At 39.9% G+C, this 20,896-nt stretch overlaps 4 protein-coding genes across 5 annotated transcripts; 1 reads left to right on the top strand and 3 right to left on the bottom strand.

Moving 5' to 3' along the window:
* Positions 1 to 225: 225 nt before the first annotated feature.
* LOC117627474 (dolichyl-diphosphooligosaccharide--protein glycosyltransferase subunit STT3B) lies at positions 226 to 4,649 on the top strand. The gene is made up of 6 exons (XM_034359591.1): positions 226 to 1,454; positions 1,690 to 2,226; positions 2,570 to 3,024; positions 3,264 to 3,386; positions 4,012 to 4,071; positions 4,201 to 4,649. The coding sequence occupies exons 1-6, from the start codon at positions 516 to 518 to the stop codon at positions 4,328 to 4,330; spliced, it is 2,244 nt and encodes a 747-aa protein (XP_034215482.1). The 5' UTR covers positions 226 to 515; the 3' UTR covers positions 4,331 to 4,649.
* A 1,696-nt stretch (positions 4,650 to 6,345) lies between these two features.
* Positions 6,346 to 9,159, bottom strand: LOC117627824. The gene is made up of 3 exons (XM_034360081.1): positions 8,480 to 9,159; positions 8,064 to 8,179; positions 6,346 to 7,615 (listed from the first exon to the last, which is right to left on the bottom strand). Exons 1-3 carry the CDS (start codon positions 8,621 to 8,623, stop codon positions 6,829 to 6,831), a joined length of 1,047 nt encoding a protein of 348 aa, XP_034215972.1. The 5' UTR covers positions 8,624 to 9,159; the 3' UTR covers positions 6,346 to 6,828.
* Positions 9,160 to 10,820: 1,661 nt separating this feature from the next.
* Positions 10,821 to 14,304, bottom strand: LOC117628201 (E3 ubiquitin-protein ligase RING1-like). Of its 2 annotated transcripts, none has more exons than XM_034360591.1 (2): positions 12,981 to 14,304; positions 10,821 to 11,128 (listed from the first exon to the last, which is right to left on the bottom strand). In XM_034360591.1, exon 1 carries the CDS (start codon positions 14,130 to 14,132, stop codon positions 12,990 to 12,992), a length of 1,143 nt encoding a protein of 380 aa, XP_034216482.1. In that variant the 5' UTR covers positions 14,133 to 14,304; the 3' UTR covers positions 10,821 to 11,128; positions 12,981 to 12,989. The 2 variants fall into 2 exon arrangements, with proteins under 2 accessions (XP_034216482.1, XP_034216483.1); XM_034360592.1 differs by lacking the exon at positions 10,821 to 11,128 and adding an exon at positions 12,369 to 12,686.
* A 4,638-nt stretch (positions 14,305 to 18,942) lies between these two features.
* On the bottom strand, positions 18,943 to 20,824 carry LOC117627241 (pentatricopeptide repeat-containing protein At4g33170-like). Its single transcript, XM_034359216.1, has one exon. The coding sequence runs from the start codon at positions 20,705 to 20,707 to the stop codon at positions 18,947 to 18,949; it is 1,761 nt and encodes a 586-aa protein (XP_034215107.1). The 5' UTR covers positions 20,708 to 20,824; the 3' UTR covers positions 18,943 to 18,946.
* Between the last annotated feature and the right edge of the window lie 72 nt (positions 20,825 to 20,896).

Below are 20,896 nucleotides of genomic sequence, written 5' to 3'. Positions count from 1 at the left end.
ATTTTATTTTATTTTATTTTATTTTAGAAGACATTTCCTATTGAAATGGACGATAATATATTAAACTCATACACATAACACAGATACTAAGACTCGAACTCAAAACCTTATCTGAAGTAGTAAATACTTCATACACTAGTGGCAAGGCATGAAATTGAAAAGCAGCATATGGGGTGAGAGGCCGGCCCAACAAAAGGAAAAGAGAAACAAAGAAAGACCAGTTTGAGGCAAGAGATGGCCCATAAAAAAGTCCAAATGTCTAGTCTCCCTCTCTCTCCTTAAACAATGAGAGCCCTCCAAGTCATTCATTCTATGAATCTATGAATCTATCTATACAGTTTGCAGATCAGTGTCTACATTTCCCTGTCTAGTGTCTGCTCACTGGAGTGGTGTCTCAGTCTCAGTCCTATCATACTCTCATAGACCCAATCCAAATGCCAAATCCCAAACTCTGAAAGCGAACCCCCCAAATCCATAACTCATTTTCCTCTTCTTCCTCAATTCTCAAAGGAGACATGGTCGGAAAACCTGAGCCGGTCAACGGCACAGCCGCTGCGAAGACCGGCCCATCTCCGTCCCCGGCCACCTCCATGTCAGGGCTGAAACCCGATCTCCTCAACAACCTCTCATTCAAAACCCTAAAACTCAAAACCAAGCAGCAGGAGCTCCTGATCCGAGTCTCCATCCTCTGCTTAGTCTACATCCTCGCCTTCATTACGCGCCTCTTCAGCGTCCTTCGCTACGAGTCCATGATCCATGAGTTCGATCCCTATTTCAATTACCGCACTACCCTCTATTTGACCGAGAAGGGCTTCTACGATTTCTGGAACTGGTTCGACTCCGAGAGCTGGTACCCCCTCGGCCGGATCATCGGCGGCACCCTCTACCCCGGCCTCATGGTCACCGCCGCCCTCATCTACTGGACTCTTCGATTCCTCAGCTTCGCCGTTCACATTCGCGAGGTCTGCGTTTTAACGGCGCCGTTTTTCGCCTCCAACACCACCCTCGTCGCCTATTTCTTCGGCAAAGAGATTTGGGACACCGGCGCCGGCCTTGTTGCCGCCGCTTTGATCGCCATTTGCCCCGGTTACATCTCCAGATCGGTCGCCGGCTCCTATGACAATGAGGGTGTCGCCATTTTCGCCCTGCTCTTGACCTTTTACTTGTTTGTGAAGGCCGTCAACACCGGCTCGCTCGCTTGGGCCTTGGCCTCGGCGTTCGGCTATTTCTACATGGTCTCTGCTTGGGGAGGTTATGTCTTTATTATCAACTTGATTCCGCTTTACGTTTTGGTGCTTTTGATCACCGGCCGCTATTCCATGAGGTTGTATGTCGCCTACAATTGCACTTATATTATCGGAATGTTGCTCGCTATGCAAATTCGCTTTGTCGGCTTTCAGCACGTGCAGTCTGGCGAGCATATGGCTGCCATGGGCGTCTTCTTCTTGATGCAGGTTTGCTTTTCCATGCACATTCAATTTACTCTTATCAATTATATAAAGTGTTTTGCATGTTTCCGCTTCCGTTCAGTGTATATGGTATGACATAAGTCCAATAAATCTCTATTATAAGATAGCCTTGTAACCACGTTGGTCATTTTACAGATTGTTAAAGTATAAATTAACTTACCCGATTCATTTACTTCTTTATTCATTTTTCTTTGGTGGTGCGTGGGGATGGTGTTGGCAGGTATTTTACTTCTTAGATTGGGTCAGGCACCTACTGAGTGACACAAAGATGTTTCAAGCCTTTCTAAGGATCACTGTCACCTGTGCAGTAGGCGTTGGTGCCGTTGCTTTGGGAGTCGGCACTGCATCTGGGTATATCTCTCCATGGACCGGACGGTTTTATTCCTTGCTAGACCCAACATATGCCAAGGATCACATTCCCATTATTGCATCTGTCTCTGAGCATCAGCCAACGGCTTGGTCATCTTTTATGTTTGATTTCCATATCTTACTCTTCCTTTTCCCTGCTGGTCTCTACTTCTGCTTCAAGCGGTTGTCAGATGCCACTATATTTATAGTTATGTATGGTCTTACAAGCATGTATTTCGCTGGTGTCATGGTTCGGTTAATTCTTGTTGCCACACCTGCAGTTTGTCTTATTAGTGCCATTGCTGTCTCTGCTACTATAAAGAATTTGACACAGTTGGTAAGGGCAAAGAACAAAGTTCCCCAGACGGGTTCCACCAAAGGAGGCAGCAGCACAAAAGGCTCTTCGAAGGTGAGATCTTTCCTCCTTTATATACATACATGCACGCATACAAACAAACAAACATACATATACATTGTACAATTTTGATTTCTTGCTTATTGCTGAGTAGAGAATCCTTACTCACCAACTTTTTGAACCAAATCCAATGGCTGATATTCAAATCTCGAAAAGAAAATTATTTTCTGAATAAATATTTGCTGTCAAATTTTGATCCATAGTTAGTTAGTACTGGAATTCTGGTCCGTTTTGATTTTCTTTGGATATTTGTTTTGGGTTTATATCAAACACTAGTTTTTGTTTTAAAATTATAGTACATAACAAGTATCATTGCTCACATTTGTCTTACAAACAGGGCTCTGTTGATCAATCTCAGCCTTTTCAAAGAAATGGTGCTACCGTCTTACTTTTTGGTGCATTTTACTTGCTTAGTAAGTATGCAACCCACTGTACCTGGGTCACTTCAGAGGCATACTCATCTCCCTCAATTGTTTTGGCTGCAAGAGGTGCCCATGGGAACAGGGTCATTTTTGATGACTATCGTGAGGCATACTTTTGGCTTCGTCAGAATACTCCTCCAGATGCTAAAGTGATGTCATGGTGGGATTATGGGTACCAAATCACTGCAATGGGAAACAGAACTGTCATAGTTGACAATAACACCTGGAACAATACACACATTGCTACGGTTGGGCGTGCAATGTCATCTTATGAAGATGAGGCATATGAGATAATGAGATCACTTGATGTGGATTATGTCTTAGTTGTATTTGGTGGTGTTACTGGTTATTCTTCTGATGATATCAACAAGTAAGTTCATATGAATTTCATTGAAAATTTTGAAATATCTCTTGTTATTTGATAATACTTGTAGAAGCATTTGATGATTGTGTTGGTGGCGCAGTGCAGTTATGCTTGTGTGTTTCTCTTAACTCTATCAATATTTCTGATTCATTTTCAGAACCCTTTTGTTCAGCTTAATTGAAAGTAATATTTTGGCTGTTGTCATTCTGCTTTCATCATATAGTAATACAATTTGTCCATGCTAGATTTCTGTGGATGGTGAGAATTGGGGGTGGAGTGTTTCCTGTGATTAAGGAGCCCGACTACCTCGTTAATGGTGAATATCGGGTTGACAAAGGTGCAGCACCCAAGATGTTGAACTGCCTCATGTAAGTTTCATAACACAGCTAAGATGTGTAAACTTATGTCATGTGTAGGTTGATTTAAGAATTCTTAACACAGCTAATAATTTCATATTTTTCCCTTCAACACCGTACTTCATTTTATCAACATAGTAAAACAAAAGGCACAGGTGTCCAAAGGAGTTCCGTAATCCAGAACAATTTGTGCATATTTGTGGGGGAGAAAGAAAAGAAAATTATTGTAAAATGAGCATTTTATGCTGGAGCATATGATTATGGTTGTTCTTTTATGAATGAATTCTTTCAAACTTTTAGTAACAACGTAACATACCCTTCTTTAAACTAAATTAACATATTACATTTGCTTGAAATTTGTCGAAGAGATGATTGTGTTGACAATGTTTTGGGGTGCAATCACTAATGCCTACTGATTGATGTAAGCGAGCTATAACGGAAAGTACATGGAGTTTCATTCTGCTGGACCACTGGTTCTAATGTGGGATTTACTGGGTGCTTTCTCACTTAAAATTAATCTTAGATCCTTCAGTGAATTATTTATTTGGGAAATTATTATACTATTGATGTTCCATTCTTTGTATGATGTCAAGTTCTGTACAAAAATGATTTGTCTTTCAATTTTGTTGGCGATTAGGTACAAGTTGTCTTACTATCGATTTGGCGAGCTGACGACAGAGTATGGCAAACCACCCGGGTAAGTTTCATGTGTCCTGAATAGGTTATTTGTTTCCAGTGCATTAGGTGTATCAAGTCTGGAATTTTCATGTCAAATTGCTGATTTTTATTTTTTATTTTTTGGTTTTTTGTTGCGGGCTTTTGACAGGTATGATCGTGCACGGGGGGTTGAAATTGGAAATAAGGATATCAAACTTGAACATCTGGAAGAGGCATTCACGACATCTAATTGGATTGTTCGTATTTACAAAGTCAAACCACCTAATAATAGGTGGTAGATCTATCTCTCTTGCTGCTGCTACAGAAAAGACAGTAATTGAACATGGTAGATGAAAGCCTGAGAGCTTGGAGTCTTGAAATATAGTTTTTAGTGATAGTAAGTAAGGCGTATGGATTTCCTTTAGAGTTGGTTTGTGGCACTCAAGGCTCTTTACTAATATGATCGGGAACCCCCTAAATGGATTTGCGGTCTTTTTTGCCTCGGTTAATTACAATGGTTTTGTTCATTGTATCGTTGAGACATAGATAAGATTCACAATGTAACATTTGAGCAATTTTAATTTTAACTTTGAATCTCATGATAAATTTAGTGCCTTACCATCATTACTGCAACAGAAGGAATACATTTTGGGAAGGGAAAAAAAAAGTAAAATGCAAAGAACACCAGAATGCTTGTACTTCCCTAAACTCTACACTCCGCTAGTCCATGTGGGTACTCTCTTGTTTCTCTCTTTTCTTTTATTTTCAATGCATGCATTTACATTTAGTAGTTCTCCGATGAATTTTCTTTAAAAGATTGTATTTCTTTCAAATAAACTGTTCATGAACTTGTAATCCTTTTTACTTTGGGAAATATTGCGCTGGGTGAAATGCGTTGGTAATTTCTGTGATCACGGTTGTAAAGCCTCACCAACAAGAAGTGATGAAAGTTACAAAATTGGTAAATCCACCAGTGCCATAGCCCTTGGAGCTCCCCACAACATGTAGAAAATGTACTTGTCGGCATTGTGTTGAGGGTTTTAAGATTTATTTTATTTATTTTATATTTATTTAAATATAAAAAAATTAACAAAGGGGCAGAGCCCCAGGAATAAGAATTTATTTCCGTAAAAAAGAAAAGTACCAATAGGTATAGATCCATAAATTTAAAAGCAATTATCATTAGTAGTAGTCCCTAAAAACATTTATTATAAAAAATAAAATAAAAGGTCAAAGGTGCGACGGTCACACGGACGGATGTTTAAGACCTGGTAGCGAGGTAAACGGGACAAACGCCAAGCGATTGAGCGATTGAGCGATTTGCGATTTGCGATTGCGAAGAAATCATCGAAGCATGAGCGGCGGCAGCAGAGCACAACCGATAACGAGAGGGAGCGTGACGACCACCATCACCCTTGAGAATCCCGACGCATCGGCATCGGCATCGGCATCGGCATCTTCATCATCGCAATCGGAAGCTTTGGTTTTGCGGCTGAATCGGAAGAAGAAGAAGCAAGTGACATGGAAGGAGGGGACGGTGGACAACGAGTTCATGCAGAAGAAGAGCTCCAAAAAGTGTTGCATCTTCCACAAGCAGAAGCCCTTCGACGAAGACGACAGCGATGATGAGGATCACCACCATCAGCATCACCCCTCACCTTCGGGCCATCAAAACAACGTCTGTTCTGATGAATCGTAGAATCATACTTTCTTTCTAGTTGTTCAATCCAGTGAAGAGTGATTGGTTTCACAAATCTGGATCTGTGATTTCATAATTCTTTAGGAATTGGGAGGAGGAATTAGGATCTGTGATAAACAAACCCATGGGTGGTTGCTTGCTTGTTTTATTGTGATCTACATTCTACAAAACAAAGCAGAGGTCGGTTGTGATATGTTAATGTTGATGAGTTGATTTGATAATGATTTGATGCTGCTGATTGCTGATTGGTGATTGCTGAATGTCAATTAAAACTTGAAAGTTGATTTCTTATAATGAACAATTGGCTGGTTCTGGTTATTTCACCGAAAGAAACGACCTAAAACCTTACATGCCTGTGCCACAAAGCAAGCTCGGATTGGGCTTCACATGAAATGAAACCTTACTTGAAGGAACCTGTAAATTACAATACAAGGCAATAGCCAACCATTGATGGATTAATTCAGTATCTACAGCCCACACAACATCAATCGCAAGGAACACATCTGTATTGTAATCAACAACCAACCCATTACCATTGCTAATCCATACGCCTTTCATGGAAAAAAGCACCAGTGATTTTCACAAGTTAAAAGGTTAAGGGAAAAGGCATTAGTGTAAGTCAAGAGTGTTGTGCCAAAAAAAATTCAATCTCCATTGCCAATAAGCAAGCGATGATACAATTGTACTGTAATGCACAGCTTGACATTACTACCTTTATTAAGATAACATGACCGATCTTAACTTAAATTCCCAGTCCAAGTGGGATTGCCATTTTTTGATACAAAGTAACACATCACAAGAATAACGAAATAATAAATAATTTGGTCACATACCATCTCCATTACAGCTTTTCTCAAGCTGCTGCAGCTACTGCTTCAGACTTGAAATGCTATTTAGCATATTGCTGCATATCATTATCATCCAATAGTTGAAAATAAATCTTTATTTACCGTATTCTCCTTCTATACTTCTCCCCCTCTGATTTTACTGCAGCTATATCATGTATAACTTTGGCGAATTTTGTAGCTGAGATATTTCAGCCCACTGGATCTAATGCAAGGAAACAAATCATCTATATCAAAGTGCAAATGAATTTCTCTAATCAAGGGCAGCTTTCCAGCGGCCAGTTATTGGCTTCGGTAAGCCATCAAAGATTGGTCTAGCCATCGTTGCAGTTGAGAGAGCTTGCAAGTCTTGTTTCAAGCTCCACCTTGACGTTGGCCAAACTGATGCTGTGTTATTACTCTCCTGGTCTTTTAAGCTTGATGTGCTTGATGATTTACGAACAACAGCCATTTCGTCAGTTATGATAGAATCGCCTAATCCCACTGGAATGGAGTTCAACCATCCTGACTCCGAATCAGATTGCAGTACTGCTCGGCTTGCTGATTTCTGCCTCATGGCTAAACCATTTCCTGTTGAAGAAGAGAAACCACTGCTCCCACCACTGTTTTCCCCTTTTAATAGCCTTTCTGGTGTACCAGTACCATTATCAACTTCAACTTTCTGACGCCTTCGGACCGATTTCTCATCAGATTTCTCACCCTCCCCATTTCCAGGTTCTGCAAGGTGCGTGTAATCAGCCATTGCACCATTCTCAGCTAAAACATCAATTGAAGAATGCCTAGACTTGTTAGGGTGACTTTCAGACAATGGTAACAGCACCTCATCATTAAAGCATTCTGAACTTCGACTTCTGTAGACTGCCATCTCCATGCCTTCAGCTGGATCCCCCAAATTTGGAGATCTTAGACCATAGTATTTTTGTAAAGTGCTCATTGCTGTAGTGACTCTCTCTTTGGGAGCTTTTGATCCGACAGAGCGGAATGGTTCTAGCAGAATAGCTCGGCCAAGACATGGGGTGGATTTTTCAGTGTTGTTTTCGCTGCAGCAAGACATAGAAACTATAAGCTAACTGATATTTATAAATACAGACTAAGATCGATTGATGCACTTGAACATCCAGCTACCAGAAACAGTGGGAATTTAGAATTGCAGATTACAAATTCTTAAGGGAGAAGCCGTAACCTCAGTTTTTTTTTTTTCAGCAATAACAGATGTACATTAGATATGGATTACATATATAGAGGCAGGACCGGTGTAGAACTATAGCATGTTTAGGGTGATGCTTCGGTGGATGTATTATAGTTGCAATGGAAAAGGTAGCATGTGAAAATGTAAGTAATATTAACATTTGATATTATCTTTTTGTTGTTCGTATTTCATGCTTATAGATTGTTTGGAATTGGAGTTAAGAAGAAAGAGGGTAGAACAGAAGAGGAGGCGGGATAAAATGAATATGGAAAGGAAAGAATTGAGAAGATGTTGATTACCGTAGAGAAAGTGGGGAAGATGGCGGATGTCTTCCTGGCAAAGGTATTTTCAAAGTCTTCAAAGCAAACATTTGAAGATCTGTAGCAAACCCATTCATCCTTTTAATGTCAGCCACCTGTTTGTTTCATTACAAATTTACAAAGCATCATCGGCATTTACTCTTTAGCAAAAGCACGACACCATTAAAGAAAAGTGAGAAACTTAGAACAAGACCAAGAAGAAGAGGGCATGAAGCTACAGCTGATGATAGCAATAATAGGAAGCAATAGACTAGAACTGAGCGGGAAATAATCAGAGCCAGGGAACGAACTAATTAAAGACAGGATTTGAAAACTGAGACAAATTAATTTAACGACGGGATTTGAGTAGAGCATATATAAATATAGCAGGGGGATTTCAGAGAAAAATTAGAAACCTCGACGCCGTATTTGATGGCAACGCCGGCAAGTGTGTCCATCTTGGAGACTTGGTGCTCTATGAAATTCTTGCCTCCTCCTCCTCCTCCTCCTCCTCCTCCATTATTGCCATTCTCCACCGACCTTGTATTCGAAGGAGACATTCTTCCCCGATCTCTTCCCTTTGTTGTATGTATATGTATATATTATAGCTTAATTAGCTGCTGCTGCTGCCCTCAAATCCAATCTTTGGTTTCTTTCTTGAGAAGAGTTTTAGAAAAGAAAGAGACACAAAAGCAGATCCATACATACAGAACTAAAATATTAAACTACAAAAAATGGAGTCTACATAAAAGTCAAATGCTTCTCCTGTCCGGGAGAAGCAGCATCAGCATTTCTATTAAAAGTTGATTTGATTTTTTTTTTTTTTTTTCTCAAACGCAGAAAGCAAACTAGCCAAGTCTCCCCAAAAGAAGAGAAGAGACGAGAGCTGTGAATTTGTGAATTTGGGAATATAAAAAGATAGAAATGGTAAAGTATTATATTAATTTTGTATGTATTTCCCCTGACGCGGAATGATACAGTTGAGTTGAGGACTTGAAGGATGAGGAGAGAGGAGAGAGGAGAGAGGAGGAGGAAGACAGCGGGCAAGAGAGAGATACCGACTACCGACACATCTCAGCTCAGCTCAGCAGCAGCACTCATTCATTTTTATGATATTTTATTCCATATATTAAAAAGAAGACTCTCCCTCAATACAGTCACGCAAACGAACGACTCTGCCTCTTTGCGGTCCCCACCTCCACCTCATCTCGTATGTAAAATTGTAATGTATATTCCGTTTCCGTCCTTGTTTTCTTTATTTTTCTTTTATTTGTAGATTTATTTTATTTATTGTACTTATTTCATGATATGATATATCACGCAAGTTTTCAATTTTTGGGAACAAAATGACTTAAAATCATTTATGCATACATGTAGTGGAAGTAGATGGACTAATGCTATTTGAAATTTAATATTTATGGTATTACCATTTACTAAATCAAAACTTACTAGCACATAATATGGATGTCTATAATTAAGGGCTCATTTGGTATCCTATTTTGATTCAATTTTATAAACTTAAAAATAGATATTTAGTACAAAGTCATAAAAACCCATTTGATAGATCCATTTTTGAAAACTCAAACAAACAAACAAAAAAACCTCAAAAACACCCTTATTATTAAAAACCAAAAAAATGAGATTTTACAATTTTTTTTCTCTCTATTTGCTCTCTCCTCTCTCTCATGAGTCTCGTTCTCTCTCTCCTCCCTCTCCCGTCTCTCTCTCCTTCATTTTTTTCCTGGTAAACTCGAGTAGCACGCATCCTTCAATCCTCTCTCTCCTCTTCTCTTTTTTTTTTTTTTTGGTTAATTTTAATTAGGGAATCTAAGGTTTCTAATTTTAATTTAATTTTTTTTAGATCTTAAAAATAATTTGAAGTTTAATACCAAACAAGTTTTAAAATTTTAAAATCAATATTTTAAAACTCATATTTTAAAAAATAAATCATAATTTTGAATTATTTTTTTGAATATGATACTAAATAAACCCTAAATAATTATTATCGTCAGTGAAATTTGAAGCGATTTCTTCTAAGAAAGTCGACTATGAGTGTTATTGGAGTGAACACTGATTGGCTACTATATAATTTTAAATTATGTGTAAAATCGTCTGACTGACATGTACTGTGTACATATCATATCATACTAGTAAAATTGTCTCTAGCCGCCAGGTGTCCCACCTCTTCTTTTTTCTAGTTTTCCTTCCTGCTTCCTGCTGCTTCCTGCCACGCAATAAATAAACTACCGAATTTTTCCTTCTGGCCTTTTTTATTTTGGCGAGGAATAATATATCCCACCACCAAAGTTTTATCTTTTACATAAACGAAACGGATAGCATCAAATTGCAATCCTCTCCTCCTCCAATTCGAGTGGCCCAGGAGAAAAAAACAAGAATACGGTGAGTGAGTCAAATCCTCTTTGGCTCTGTTTCCCTTTTTTTTTGTGTAGAATGGCTCATTGTTTAATTTGGTAAGGCTTTTTTAAGGAAGGCGAGGGGGAGGGAGAGGGAGAGGGAGAGTGTGCGAGGAACAAGGAAACCTAGATAAAAGATGGAAAAGAAAAGGCCCCAGCGAGCAGAGCCGTATTTATTTATTTCTGCGTATTATTATGTTTATGCATAATGCATCATCACCACCACAAGAAGGATGCTTGCAGCAAGCAATGCCTCTTTTTAAAAGGGTCGGCATGTGCATGTCATGTCCGCAAAATGACGAATGAAAAGAAAGAAAATAGATACAGCACTTGACGACACCTCTCAACTCAAATAAGCCCCCTTGTAGTAGAAGAAGAAACAAGACCATGTATTACAGACGACATCCAAAAATTACCATGGTACCCAAATGGAAATTTTTTACAGGACACAACACAACGCTGATAATGCACATCAAATTCGCACAAAATAATGATGAACCTATAAAAGAATTCGCAACAACGACATTAACAATAGCGTTTTACCTATGATTATCAGGGCAAAATATTTAAAAAAGCAACTGTCACTAACTGTTAATGTATAAGATCTTTCTTTGTTCAACAATGGTTGCAGATCCATGCTGCTCATTGCACCTACCAAAAAGACAGAATATTACCTTTTAATTGAAATCTTCATAAAACTATAACATGAGAGAGAGAGAGAGAGAGAGAGAGAGAGAGAGAGAGAGAGAGAGAGAGAGAGAGAGAGAGAGATAGAGAGGTAAAAAGCCAGGCAAAACTGCACTCAACACCTATCAAGCCACAAGAAAAAAAAAAAAAAAACAACACACAAAATGTCTTACAACTTAGAGTAACTAAATCACCTACTGCATGTAAAACAATTATACATGATAAATTAAACGAATTATATGCATAAATTGCTGCAAATATAGTAAAATATTCAGTCGAAATGATCCAACCAGGGCTCCATATTGATTCCTCAAGTTTTAATAGAGTAGAACAAAATAACTTTGTTATGTATGGCTTGCCCTAAAAAACCTTAAGTCATTCAGACATACTCATAGTACACAAGAACGCACACACAAACAAGACGGTTAAAAAGCGAAAGAGAACCAAAATATGCTTTCTATGCTGGACTCACATAATGCAGTCATTAATGATCCTAGATTCGGATGAAACAAAAAACAAACATTCCGTGGTCCAACTCTTTAAAATGGAACACCTTACAAAATCTCATCAGCACACAAGTTCAGCTGATTTTGACAGCAACAAGTATGCTCCTATCAAGAATCTGATGCATCAAATGATTCCAATAGTCAATGTATCTAATTATCATAAGTCATAACTATACGTCCAACCTCATCCCTCTCGACTTTTTGAGATTTAGCTTCAAAAGCTGGACTTCCAATAAAAGCAAAAACTAGGAACAACCTCTACCACATAACCCTGACACCCGACTTGATTTTGTCATAGAAATCAGGAACGATAAGCCACATATTCTCAATTCTGAAGGGACTACGATAACTGCTGATCCCCTAATCAAACATTATCAGGATGTGATTTACGACTGCCTGGGCAGGGGACACCTGAGCAACACAACAAAAGAACATCCCGTACAATATGAAATAGGTATCTTACTGTCTAGGATATCATACAATATCCTACAAATGTCATGAAAGTCACCTCCTACAACTGTCTCATAAGATACGGATGATTCATACCCCACATTGCAAGATGGCAGATATGATACATATCAAGAATATCAATAATTCCATGTAACAGTCGGTGCAGTGGCATTTCTGTGTGTTACCACTGATAGACTATGGTATGATTTCTAGAATTCTTCTGTATGCATTATTTAATTGACGTTTACTAGTTCAAAGAGGGCTAATATATTATTGTGGGGGTTGTTGGGAGTTTAACATGAAAGGAGCTCTACTGTACTTCTTTGTCTTTTTACTACACAGTACATACAACTTTTATCTCATGGTAATTCAGAAACAATTTATAGGTACATGTATTTTATGTCATATCATTGGTTGATTGCATGTTGTTGCAAAACTTCCTGCTTTTGGAACAAATATGCCCCCACTCCGTATAATAGCTTTTCCTTTCACCAAACCTTTAAAGACCATCATATGTCATTCTTCCCCCATTAATCAGCTACATTTAACTTTTTTTGAAGCAACATCTACAGATAACTCAAGCAAAACAATGTCACTAAGGTAAAATAGAGTTGCAAATTTGCCACATGAAAGGCCTAACTCTTAAGTAATCAACATAAAAATTCAAGTACAGATACAAGTATATTTGTCAATATTAGTCAAGCATTTCACATGAAGCGCAATTTAAGAAAAATTCCCACTGTGTATCAGTTAAACTACTGATGCAAGCATGAAAAGAGTAAATGATGATCCTCTTTGAATGACATACAACAGAAACAAAATGGAAGACAAAAATGAATGTGTGGTAACCAGTGCAATACCAATTGTGTTTAATCAAGATCTTCATGCCTAGGCTCCTCCGATCCAGAGTTATGACCTCCCCTATTCCCCGAGTTCGACTCATCATTGTTTCCACTCCCACTATTACTAGTCTCAGCAGAACCACCAAATACCCTGAAAAGGCGTGGCAAGGAGATGGTAAATCTCCGCTCCACCGTTCGGGGAGTTGGACTCTGATTGTCTAGAGATGGCGCACCAATCCCAATCCCAATCCCACTCCCACTCCCACTCCCACCACCACCAACTCCGGCAAAAATATTGACCCCACCAGCCGCCGCAGATTGATTAGCTCGATTGGCATTGGCGGAGGCCCCGCTAAGCCTCTGTTCGTAATCAGTATCATCGGTGGGCAACTCATAGCGACAAACAGGACATGAATTGTGCAATTCCAGCCAAGGCAGAATGCAATCCGAATGGTATATGTGCTTACAGGGCATCTGCTTGGCCTCCTCGCCGAGCTCGAACAAGTCCTTACACACAGCGCACTGGGACGAATCGGAATCCAACAACTCCTTTGAGATTTTCACAACCGGCAAGCCCTCCACCGCGGATTTCGAAGCAGGCGGCGTGCCGTACCGGTTTGGGTCGTTCTCCGCGAGCTGCTGGATCAATTGCTCGAGGCCCGGGCCGAAGAAGTAGTCGCCGAGATTAAGATTGGGGGGGACGCGAAAACCTGCCGGGTCCCCCCCGGCGCCAGGGTTGTTATCGATCACGAACTGGACATTGGCACCATTTGCTCTTAGGGTTTGCAAATAGTTTTGAAGGAACACAAAGGGGTTGAAGGCGTCGGGGTCCTGAAACGGCGAGGAGCGTGAGGGTGCGCCGCCGAAGAGGGCAGAGAGGTCGTCAGAGAAATTTCCAGGGCCGGGGGAGGAGAAGAGGAGGGGAAAGCCGCTGGAGGCGAAGGGAGGAGCGTCGGAGGAGGGGACGGAGAAGAAGGGATTGGGGGGGAAAGGGTTAGGGTTAGAGGCTTCCATCTCTTCGACGAAACCACCGCTGCAAATAGGGCAAACGAGATCGGAGGTAGGTGGAGGGTTGAGGGAAACCGTACGATCGCACTGGTGGCAAAAGTAAAGCTGAGGAGGAGCGATCGGGCCACCAACACTGCCGGAGTTGCCGCCCGAGGACGACATGTCGCTTTGATTGAGAAAGAAAGAGAGTTTCGACAGAGAGGATAGGCGAGCGATTTATACGGAGGACGAAACGAGGAAGACCTGAAACTGATGGAGGGAGGGAGGGAGGGATTTTAGAGAGAGAGAGAGAGAGAGAGAGATTGTGGAAAGTTGAAATAAATAATAAATGGATGAATGGTGAGTGTTTAGGCGTTGTTCGCGAGTGTACGCCGATATACGAGTATACGACGGACGAGGGTGACTAGGAGCGGACTCACAGTCCTAATATGACACAAATTTATTTACGTCCTATATGGTTTTTAAGTTACAAATTCTTTTTTCCCACTTTTCCCTATCTATCCACAAACAACGGCGATTTTCCTCCTCCTTTTTTCTTCTTTCGTTTTTGAACATTACATGTAATTTATTTCCTTTTAGTTTTAGAGTACTTTTACCCATTTGTCATGTTAAAGGGCAACGACAAGTAAGGACTGTTACTGTTCACATAAATAGTATATACCTTTGCAATATTTTTGTTGCTTTTTCACTCATTGCCATGGTAACCCAAGGATAATTACTATTTACTTGGGATTAATTTTATTTATATGTATGAAATTAATAATTAAAAAATTGCTAGGTATGTATTAAAAAATATTATGTATTCTTTGGTAACTTTTTTAAATTATTTTTTCGCTAACGTCACAGTCCTCATACAACAGCTTGGGTTGTTCTTGTCTTGGGACCTGTCCAGTCTTAGTGGAGCCCCCATTTTCTCGAGCTAGATTTCATTGCTAGAATGGATTTTGGGAACCTAGGGGGCCTTTTGTCCAGGCTAGCAGTACCACCGGAAGTGCTCTTACATGCCAACTCTTATGTTCTGATGCTTGATTAATGAATTATCATTTGTTCTAAAAAAAGAGGGCATGATCATGTTTGGGCTAGTTTCATCTCTAATTATGATAAAACTAATTAATTATTAAGGGTTTAGGGGATTTAAGCCTAAGCTCAACCCTAGTTTTTTTTTTTTTTTTTCTATAGTGATTTAGCTTAATGACAATATAAAGCTATAATTACTTTTATTGTTTCATTTTTTAGAACTTGTATTTACACACTTTTCAAATTTAATAGTCATGCAAAATGAAACACAACAATTCTACACTTGAAAATTGAAACAAACACATCAAAAATTTCTTACGTATAATCTTATGGAGCCAAAATCATCAACCTGACAATCTGGATAATTTTTGGAACACATATAAAGCGAACATTGCATCCATCATTATAATTTCTAAATCTCTCATTACTTTAAAGGTTGATATATCAATGTCTATAATGAAACATAATAGTATAGCTAAAATAAATTTAAATTTTTTTAAAAAGCCTCTCGTAAGTGCGGAAAGGCTAGTGATAATAACCAATAAGAAAATGTCAAATGCCAAAAATTAATAAATCAAACTAATCAAATAAAACCAAACTAATCACGATCAATTCAGTTCAGTGTAAAATTATACTTGTTTGGTGCTGAAACTGAACCAAACTTGTCATATTGGAGTCGATTTGTGTAACACCCCGACTCTAAATTAAATTTCTTAATTTAATTAATTTTGAATTTACAAATTTACCATTGGGGTAGGGGTATTTTGGTCATTTTATTATCCGGACAGAGTTTGGGGCAGTGGCTGGTATTTTTGGGTAGATCGTATTGAGTTGAGTCCGTACACACGTAGTGAGCTCGATTCGGAGTTGTAACGAAGAAGTTACGATCAAAACATCGACAATGGCAAAACCGTAAATATTTCAAAGTTGATTTTTAAAAACCAGATTTTTCCTCTCTCTCTCTCTCTCTCTCTCTCTCTCTCTCTCCTCTGTGAATAGACCCTCTCCCCCATTTTTTTTCTTCTCTCACGATAGCACTTTCACGCCTCCACTATCGCCACCACACACCTCCAAACTGAACGGCACCGGTTCCGTTGGAACCACCACACTTCCTTCTTTCCGTTCCAACCCACCGCCACCTCGATCCGCCGCTGCTGTCGCCGGAAACAGCCACGAAATGAAGCTGTTTTGACAGTTTTTCAACAAACTTTCGGCCTCTCGTTCTCTCTCATTTCTCCACCAAATTTAACGAGTAAGGTATGGTTTTCTACCTATTTTCCATGCTCTAGCTGATGGTTGGGTAGAATTTCGTTAATTTTGAGCATAGGTCAATTGAATTTCAACTTAGGGTTCGGCCGGTTTTGGATTTCTGATTCCGGCCACCTCCGATCACTTTTTGGGGTAGGCCCAGGAACAAAAGTGACTCCAAATAGGGTGTTGTACCTAGGATAGGAGTCTTGTGCAGAGGTGTTGAGTTTTTCCGACTAAGGGTTATCGCTTTGGACACTCACGCGCTGCCAGCGTGTGGGCACTGTAGCAAACTTGTATTTTTGTCCCAATGCGATCTCCTTGGTTGTCACGAGTGCGTAAGATTTTGCGGATAATGAATCGGAGCCCCGGATGTTCCGATTCAATAATTTAAAGTTTGAAGATTTTTCGATAACCATTCAATCGTGAGCGATCTAACCGTCCTTTTTGGACCAAACTTACGGGACATGTGTCTTAAACCTTGTGGAACTCTTAGGAACTTCCAGTTTGTTCCCGTTCCTCATACACTCGCTAGAAACTCGGGAAATTAGGATTTTAATTCAAGTTTTCATTCGAAACACTTTGTATTAATCTCGTATTCGTATTCTGAAATAGGTACTCCGACCACGCATACGCAGCAGGCGGGACCCTCTCAAGGTCAGGCAGTGTGGGACTACTTGTGAGTGGACTTTGTTTTCAACTTATAAGCATGGTTTTATAATGAGAATTTTATGCATATGAATTAAATAGTTATTGAAATGCATGTTATATTTAATAGTTAAATTCTTTATTTTCACAAAGTATTGGTAATATATTTTGGGTTTTGACATATTTGAGTATCTTGAGTATGTATATATGGATTTTGAGAATTTATATATATGTTTGGCTATGTGTGGGGTACTTGGGTTGTTGAGATGAGATTTTGGAAAGTGATGAGTATAGAATGTCAGTTTGGAGTGCTATAAGCACTACCCTATGTACCTCCCCGGATTTGGAACTTGGATACGGAAACTTGAGATACTTGGAAATGTCGGAACCCGGGGCATCCTTGACGGGATGTTGCTGTAGACCCTTGATTGGGTAGTCTGCGCGCGTAGGACTGGTCACAGACGTACAAGTTTTGAGGGTATCGACTGTACGTGCCGGCTGAGAGTTAGTCCCCCGGTTGGACGGCTCGTTCCCTAGTTACATGGTGAATTGAGGACTCTTCATGGGGACTCTGCCATGGTGACTAGTCAAACAATCCCCCGGTTGGATTGTTTCCCCGGTACAACTAGGTGTTGGTCATATTTATATTATTATTATATATGTATATATATCTCTTATATTATATATATATATATATTTACATATGTATATAACTATTCATTCATTCTTGTTTTTCGGTGAGGATACTTCCTTGCCGGTCGTGCCAATGGGTACGCTTTCGAGAGTTTGGTTTGGGACTTATAATATTTAATTGGTGGGTTTGTTTAGTGTTCTGTTTGGATTTCGGACTTGGCATCCGGCATTGGTTTGGTTTTGACATATATAAATATTTATTTGATTTTGATGATTTGGGATGCATTCGGATTTCTTGCTTGGTTTATTAAACAGTGGGGTTATATTATGTTGGTTTACACTGAATTGAACTTTATTTTTGTCCACTCACATTTTTCTATTTTGCGCCCCCAGCCAGTAGTCAACTGAGCTCTGCAGCTGAGCCGAATCGTGTGCTCAAGAGCCTTGAGCCTTCGTAGGATTCCTTCATTCTGTTTCCCTTAAACTTTGTTTTTGTTGTATTTAAATTCCTTAGATATGCTCTGTTATCGCCCTTGCTAGGGTTTGATCTTTGAGGCCGGAGGCCTTTGTTGTAAACTGTTTTTTTTTTTTTGCTTTAAAGCATGCTGCTCGCTGGGTACCTTAAACTGTGAATTTTGAGCATGTTGAATTTTTGGGGAAATGTTCAATTTATAGGGGAGACTCTGCCAAAATTTTTGGTAGAAAGTCTCGATTCTTAGTAAGTGGGCCCGACATCAGGGGGGATGTCGGTAACAAAACAGGATTCGCTCCGATTTTCGAGAATTCCGGGGCGGGTCTTGTCAATTTGAACAGTTTGGTTGGTTTGATGCTCACTCATAATTATGAAACTCTACCAAAGTTTTCACAAAAATCCTGAAATAGATTTCAGTTAACATCTCTCGAGAACAAAAAAAAAAAAAAATGTTGGAACTGCAATCTTCCTTTAATTGGATACTCAAAATTATAATGAGGAAGTCCTTAATACCCGTTGATGAATTGCATATAGTGGTGAACGAATGGAGGGTCTACTTTTTATAATTTTTACTATTTCTTTGCCTTACTGGGCTTGAAAACTGATGAATATGGGGACCGATTAAGTTGCAAGGAAGGGCTCAAAGAGGCTCTGATCCGTGAAGACGAGTGCTTGAGTTTGAATAAGGAATGAAATCAAATTTTGCCAGAATCGCGATCACAGATCATATGACTACGGGGCTTAACGCCAAGAAAGAAATCAAATACAAAGAAAGAAGAGTCTTTAAAGACAATATAGTTCATTACTCGATCTCACAGTAGTCACTCCATTTCATTTCAAGCAAATCTTTTGAGGGCTAGAGTTGGTTCATTACTCGATCTCACAGTAGATTGAGAAAAAAGTTGGTCCCCCGTCACTCCATTGCATTTCAAGCAAATCTTTTGAGGGTTAGAGTTGGTCAAGGGCCTTTTTCTATTTCAATCCAACTGGATCCAGGCAATTTCTTTACATCCCTAGACTCCATTAGTTTCCTCAGCATCCCAGCACTGTCCCAGTTGCTAAAACCAGCAAACATGTTAGACAGTAATACATACGTTGATGGGTCTGTTCTGTTTATATCTAATGCATGCTCTGCTGCACGCTTTCCAGTTTCTGTATCGCCATGAACCTGACAAGCACCAAGCAAAGTTTGCCAAACCAGAACACCTGGTTTAAAGGGCATGTTCAAGATTAATCGCTCAGCTTCCTTTATAAGTCCAGCTCGGCCTAGAAGATTCACCATGCATGCATAGTGGTCTTCTCCGGGGGAGATTCCATGGTTATGAGGCATGGAGGCAAAATACTTCCATCCTTCATGAATAAACCCTCCTTGGCTACATGCATAAAGCAGGCATATGAAGGTGATGTAATTTGGCTCAACACCTTCCTCCAGCCTCATCTTATCAAAAATGTCAAGAGCTTCTCTAGCTTGCCCATTTTGTGCGCACCCCATGATCATTGTGGTCCATGACACCACAGAACGATCCTTCATTGACTGAAAAACACACCATGCACCCTCCATGCATCCACATTTTGCATACATGTCTAGCAGAGCGTTATCCACACACACATCAACATCAGTACTAGTTTCGAGTTTAATTCTCAAGCCATGGAATTTCTTCCCTTCATCCAAGGAAGCCAAATTGGCACAGGCATTCAGGGCAGTTGCAAGCGTGAACTTGTTTGGCTTTATACCCACTTTCTTCATTTGAGCAATAACCTCAAGCGTTTTGCTTGGTTCCCCACATTGTAGGCACCCGGCAGCCATTTGGGTCCATGAACACACATCTTTTGAAGGCATCTCATCAAAGGCTTTGAAGCCATCCACTAACTTGTGATTTTTAATGTACATATCAGCCAAAGAGTTCCCCACACACATCTCAGCCCCATGACCACACCTGACAAGCTGTGCATGAACCTGGACACCCATTTTAAGATCAGTGAGAGCAGCCAACCCAGTGAGAACACTCGAAAATGTGTAGCCGTCGGGTTTCACTCCCTCGCGATTCATACGACACCAGAAGTTTGGTATTTCCAAATAAGAACACTGCAAGTAGCCAGCCATGATAGCATTCCAAGACACAATATCTTTATTGGGGCAATTCTCAAACACTTCCAAAGCCTCTGTTAATTCCCCCTGTCTTACTAAAACAGTCAAGAATGCATTCATCAGGAAAGCATTCCACTGGAATCCTAGGCGAACTATGAATGCGTAAACTTGGTAAGCTTGAGTCAGATTGCCATACAAGGAACATGCGTGGAGCGCGCTAACCAAGGTAAACTCATTGGGCTTGGTCGTGCCATCCTGGTGCATACGACCAAACAAAGATAGGGCTTCTTTAGGACAGCCATGTTGGACAAAGCCAGTAATAACCGCAGACCACGACACAACATTCTTGTGAGGCATTTCATCAAACAGTTGGAGACCATTGCTAAGATCGCCGCATTTAGCATACATGTTGAGTAAATGATTTTGAAGAAAAGGCGAAAAGGGCAGAGAGCCCTTGACGAGTTTTGCATGAATTGCTTTGCCATGGGGTAAGTTAGAGGTTTGGCCACATGTACGCAACAATTGGGAGTAAGTCTCTTCCTCTGTGGCCAAGATGTGAGTGGATTTTGATGCCGCAAGCGTAAATGTGTCTCCAAAAAGAGCACGGCTACCTGGGCGCGGGCGGAGCATCTATCTACTTAATTTAAATTTTTTGTCTAACGTGATGATTTACACACATGGTCTATCATTTCTACTGCTTCTAGCCCTAGTCCAACCTTTGACACCGGATTTTAGCAACAACAAAAAAACTTGTTACTTTGTTACATAAAAATATTATGAGATTAATATTTATCGTCTAAATTTATAGGGGGTGTTTGA

Source organism: Prunus dulcis, chromosome 5 (genome assembly GCF_902201215.1).
Source record: "Prunus dulcis chromosome 5, ALMONDv2, whole genome shotgun sequence".
In the NCBI taxonomy this organism is placed as follows: domain Eukaryota; kingdom Viridiplantae; phylum Streptophyta; class Magnoliopsida; order Rosales; family Rosaceae; genus Prunus; species Prunus dulcis.
Note: the sequence above shows the minus strand (reverse complement) of the source record. Positions and strands in the feature narration are given on the sequence as shown.

Coding starts and splice junctions, on each gene's coding strand:
- LOC117627241 (XM_034359216.1), bottom strand. CDS start 20,707: ATGCTCCGCCCGCGCCCAGGTAGCCGTGCTCTTTTTGGAGACACATTT.
- LOC117627824 (XM_034360081.1), bottom strand. CDS start 8,623: ATGTCTCCTTCGAATACAAGGTCGGTGGAGAATGGCAATAATGGAGGA. Junction 8,180..8,479: donor CCATCAAATACGGCGTCGAG/GTTTCTAATTTT, acceptor TGAAACAAACAG/GTGGCTGACATTAAAAGGAT. Junction 7,616..8,063: donor TCTTCCCCACTTTCTCTACG/GTAATCAACATC, acceptor GTCTTGCTGCAG/CGAAAACAACACTGAAAAAT.
- LOC117628201 (XM_034360591.1), bottom strand. CDS start 14,132: ATGTCGTCCTCGGGCGGCAACTCCGGCAGTGTTGGTGGCCCGATCGCT.
- LOC117627474 (XM_034359591.1), top strand. CDS start 516: ATGGTCGGAAAACCTGAGCCGGTCAACGGCACAGCCGCTGCGAAGACC. Junction 3,387..4,011: donor AAGATGTTGAACTGCCTCAT/GTAAGTTTCATA, acceptor GTTGGCGATTAG/GTACAAGTTGTCTTACTATC. Junction 4,072..4,200: donor GAGTATGGCAAACCACCCGG/GTAAGTTTCATG, acceptor GGCTTTTGACAG/GTATGATCGTGCACGGGGGG.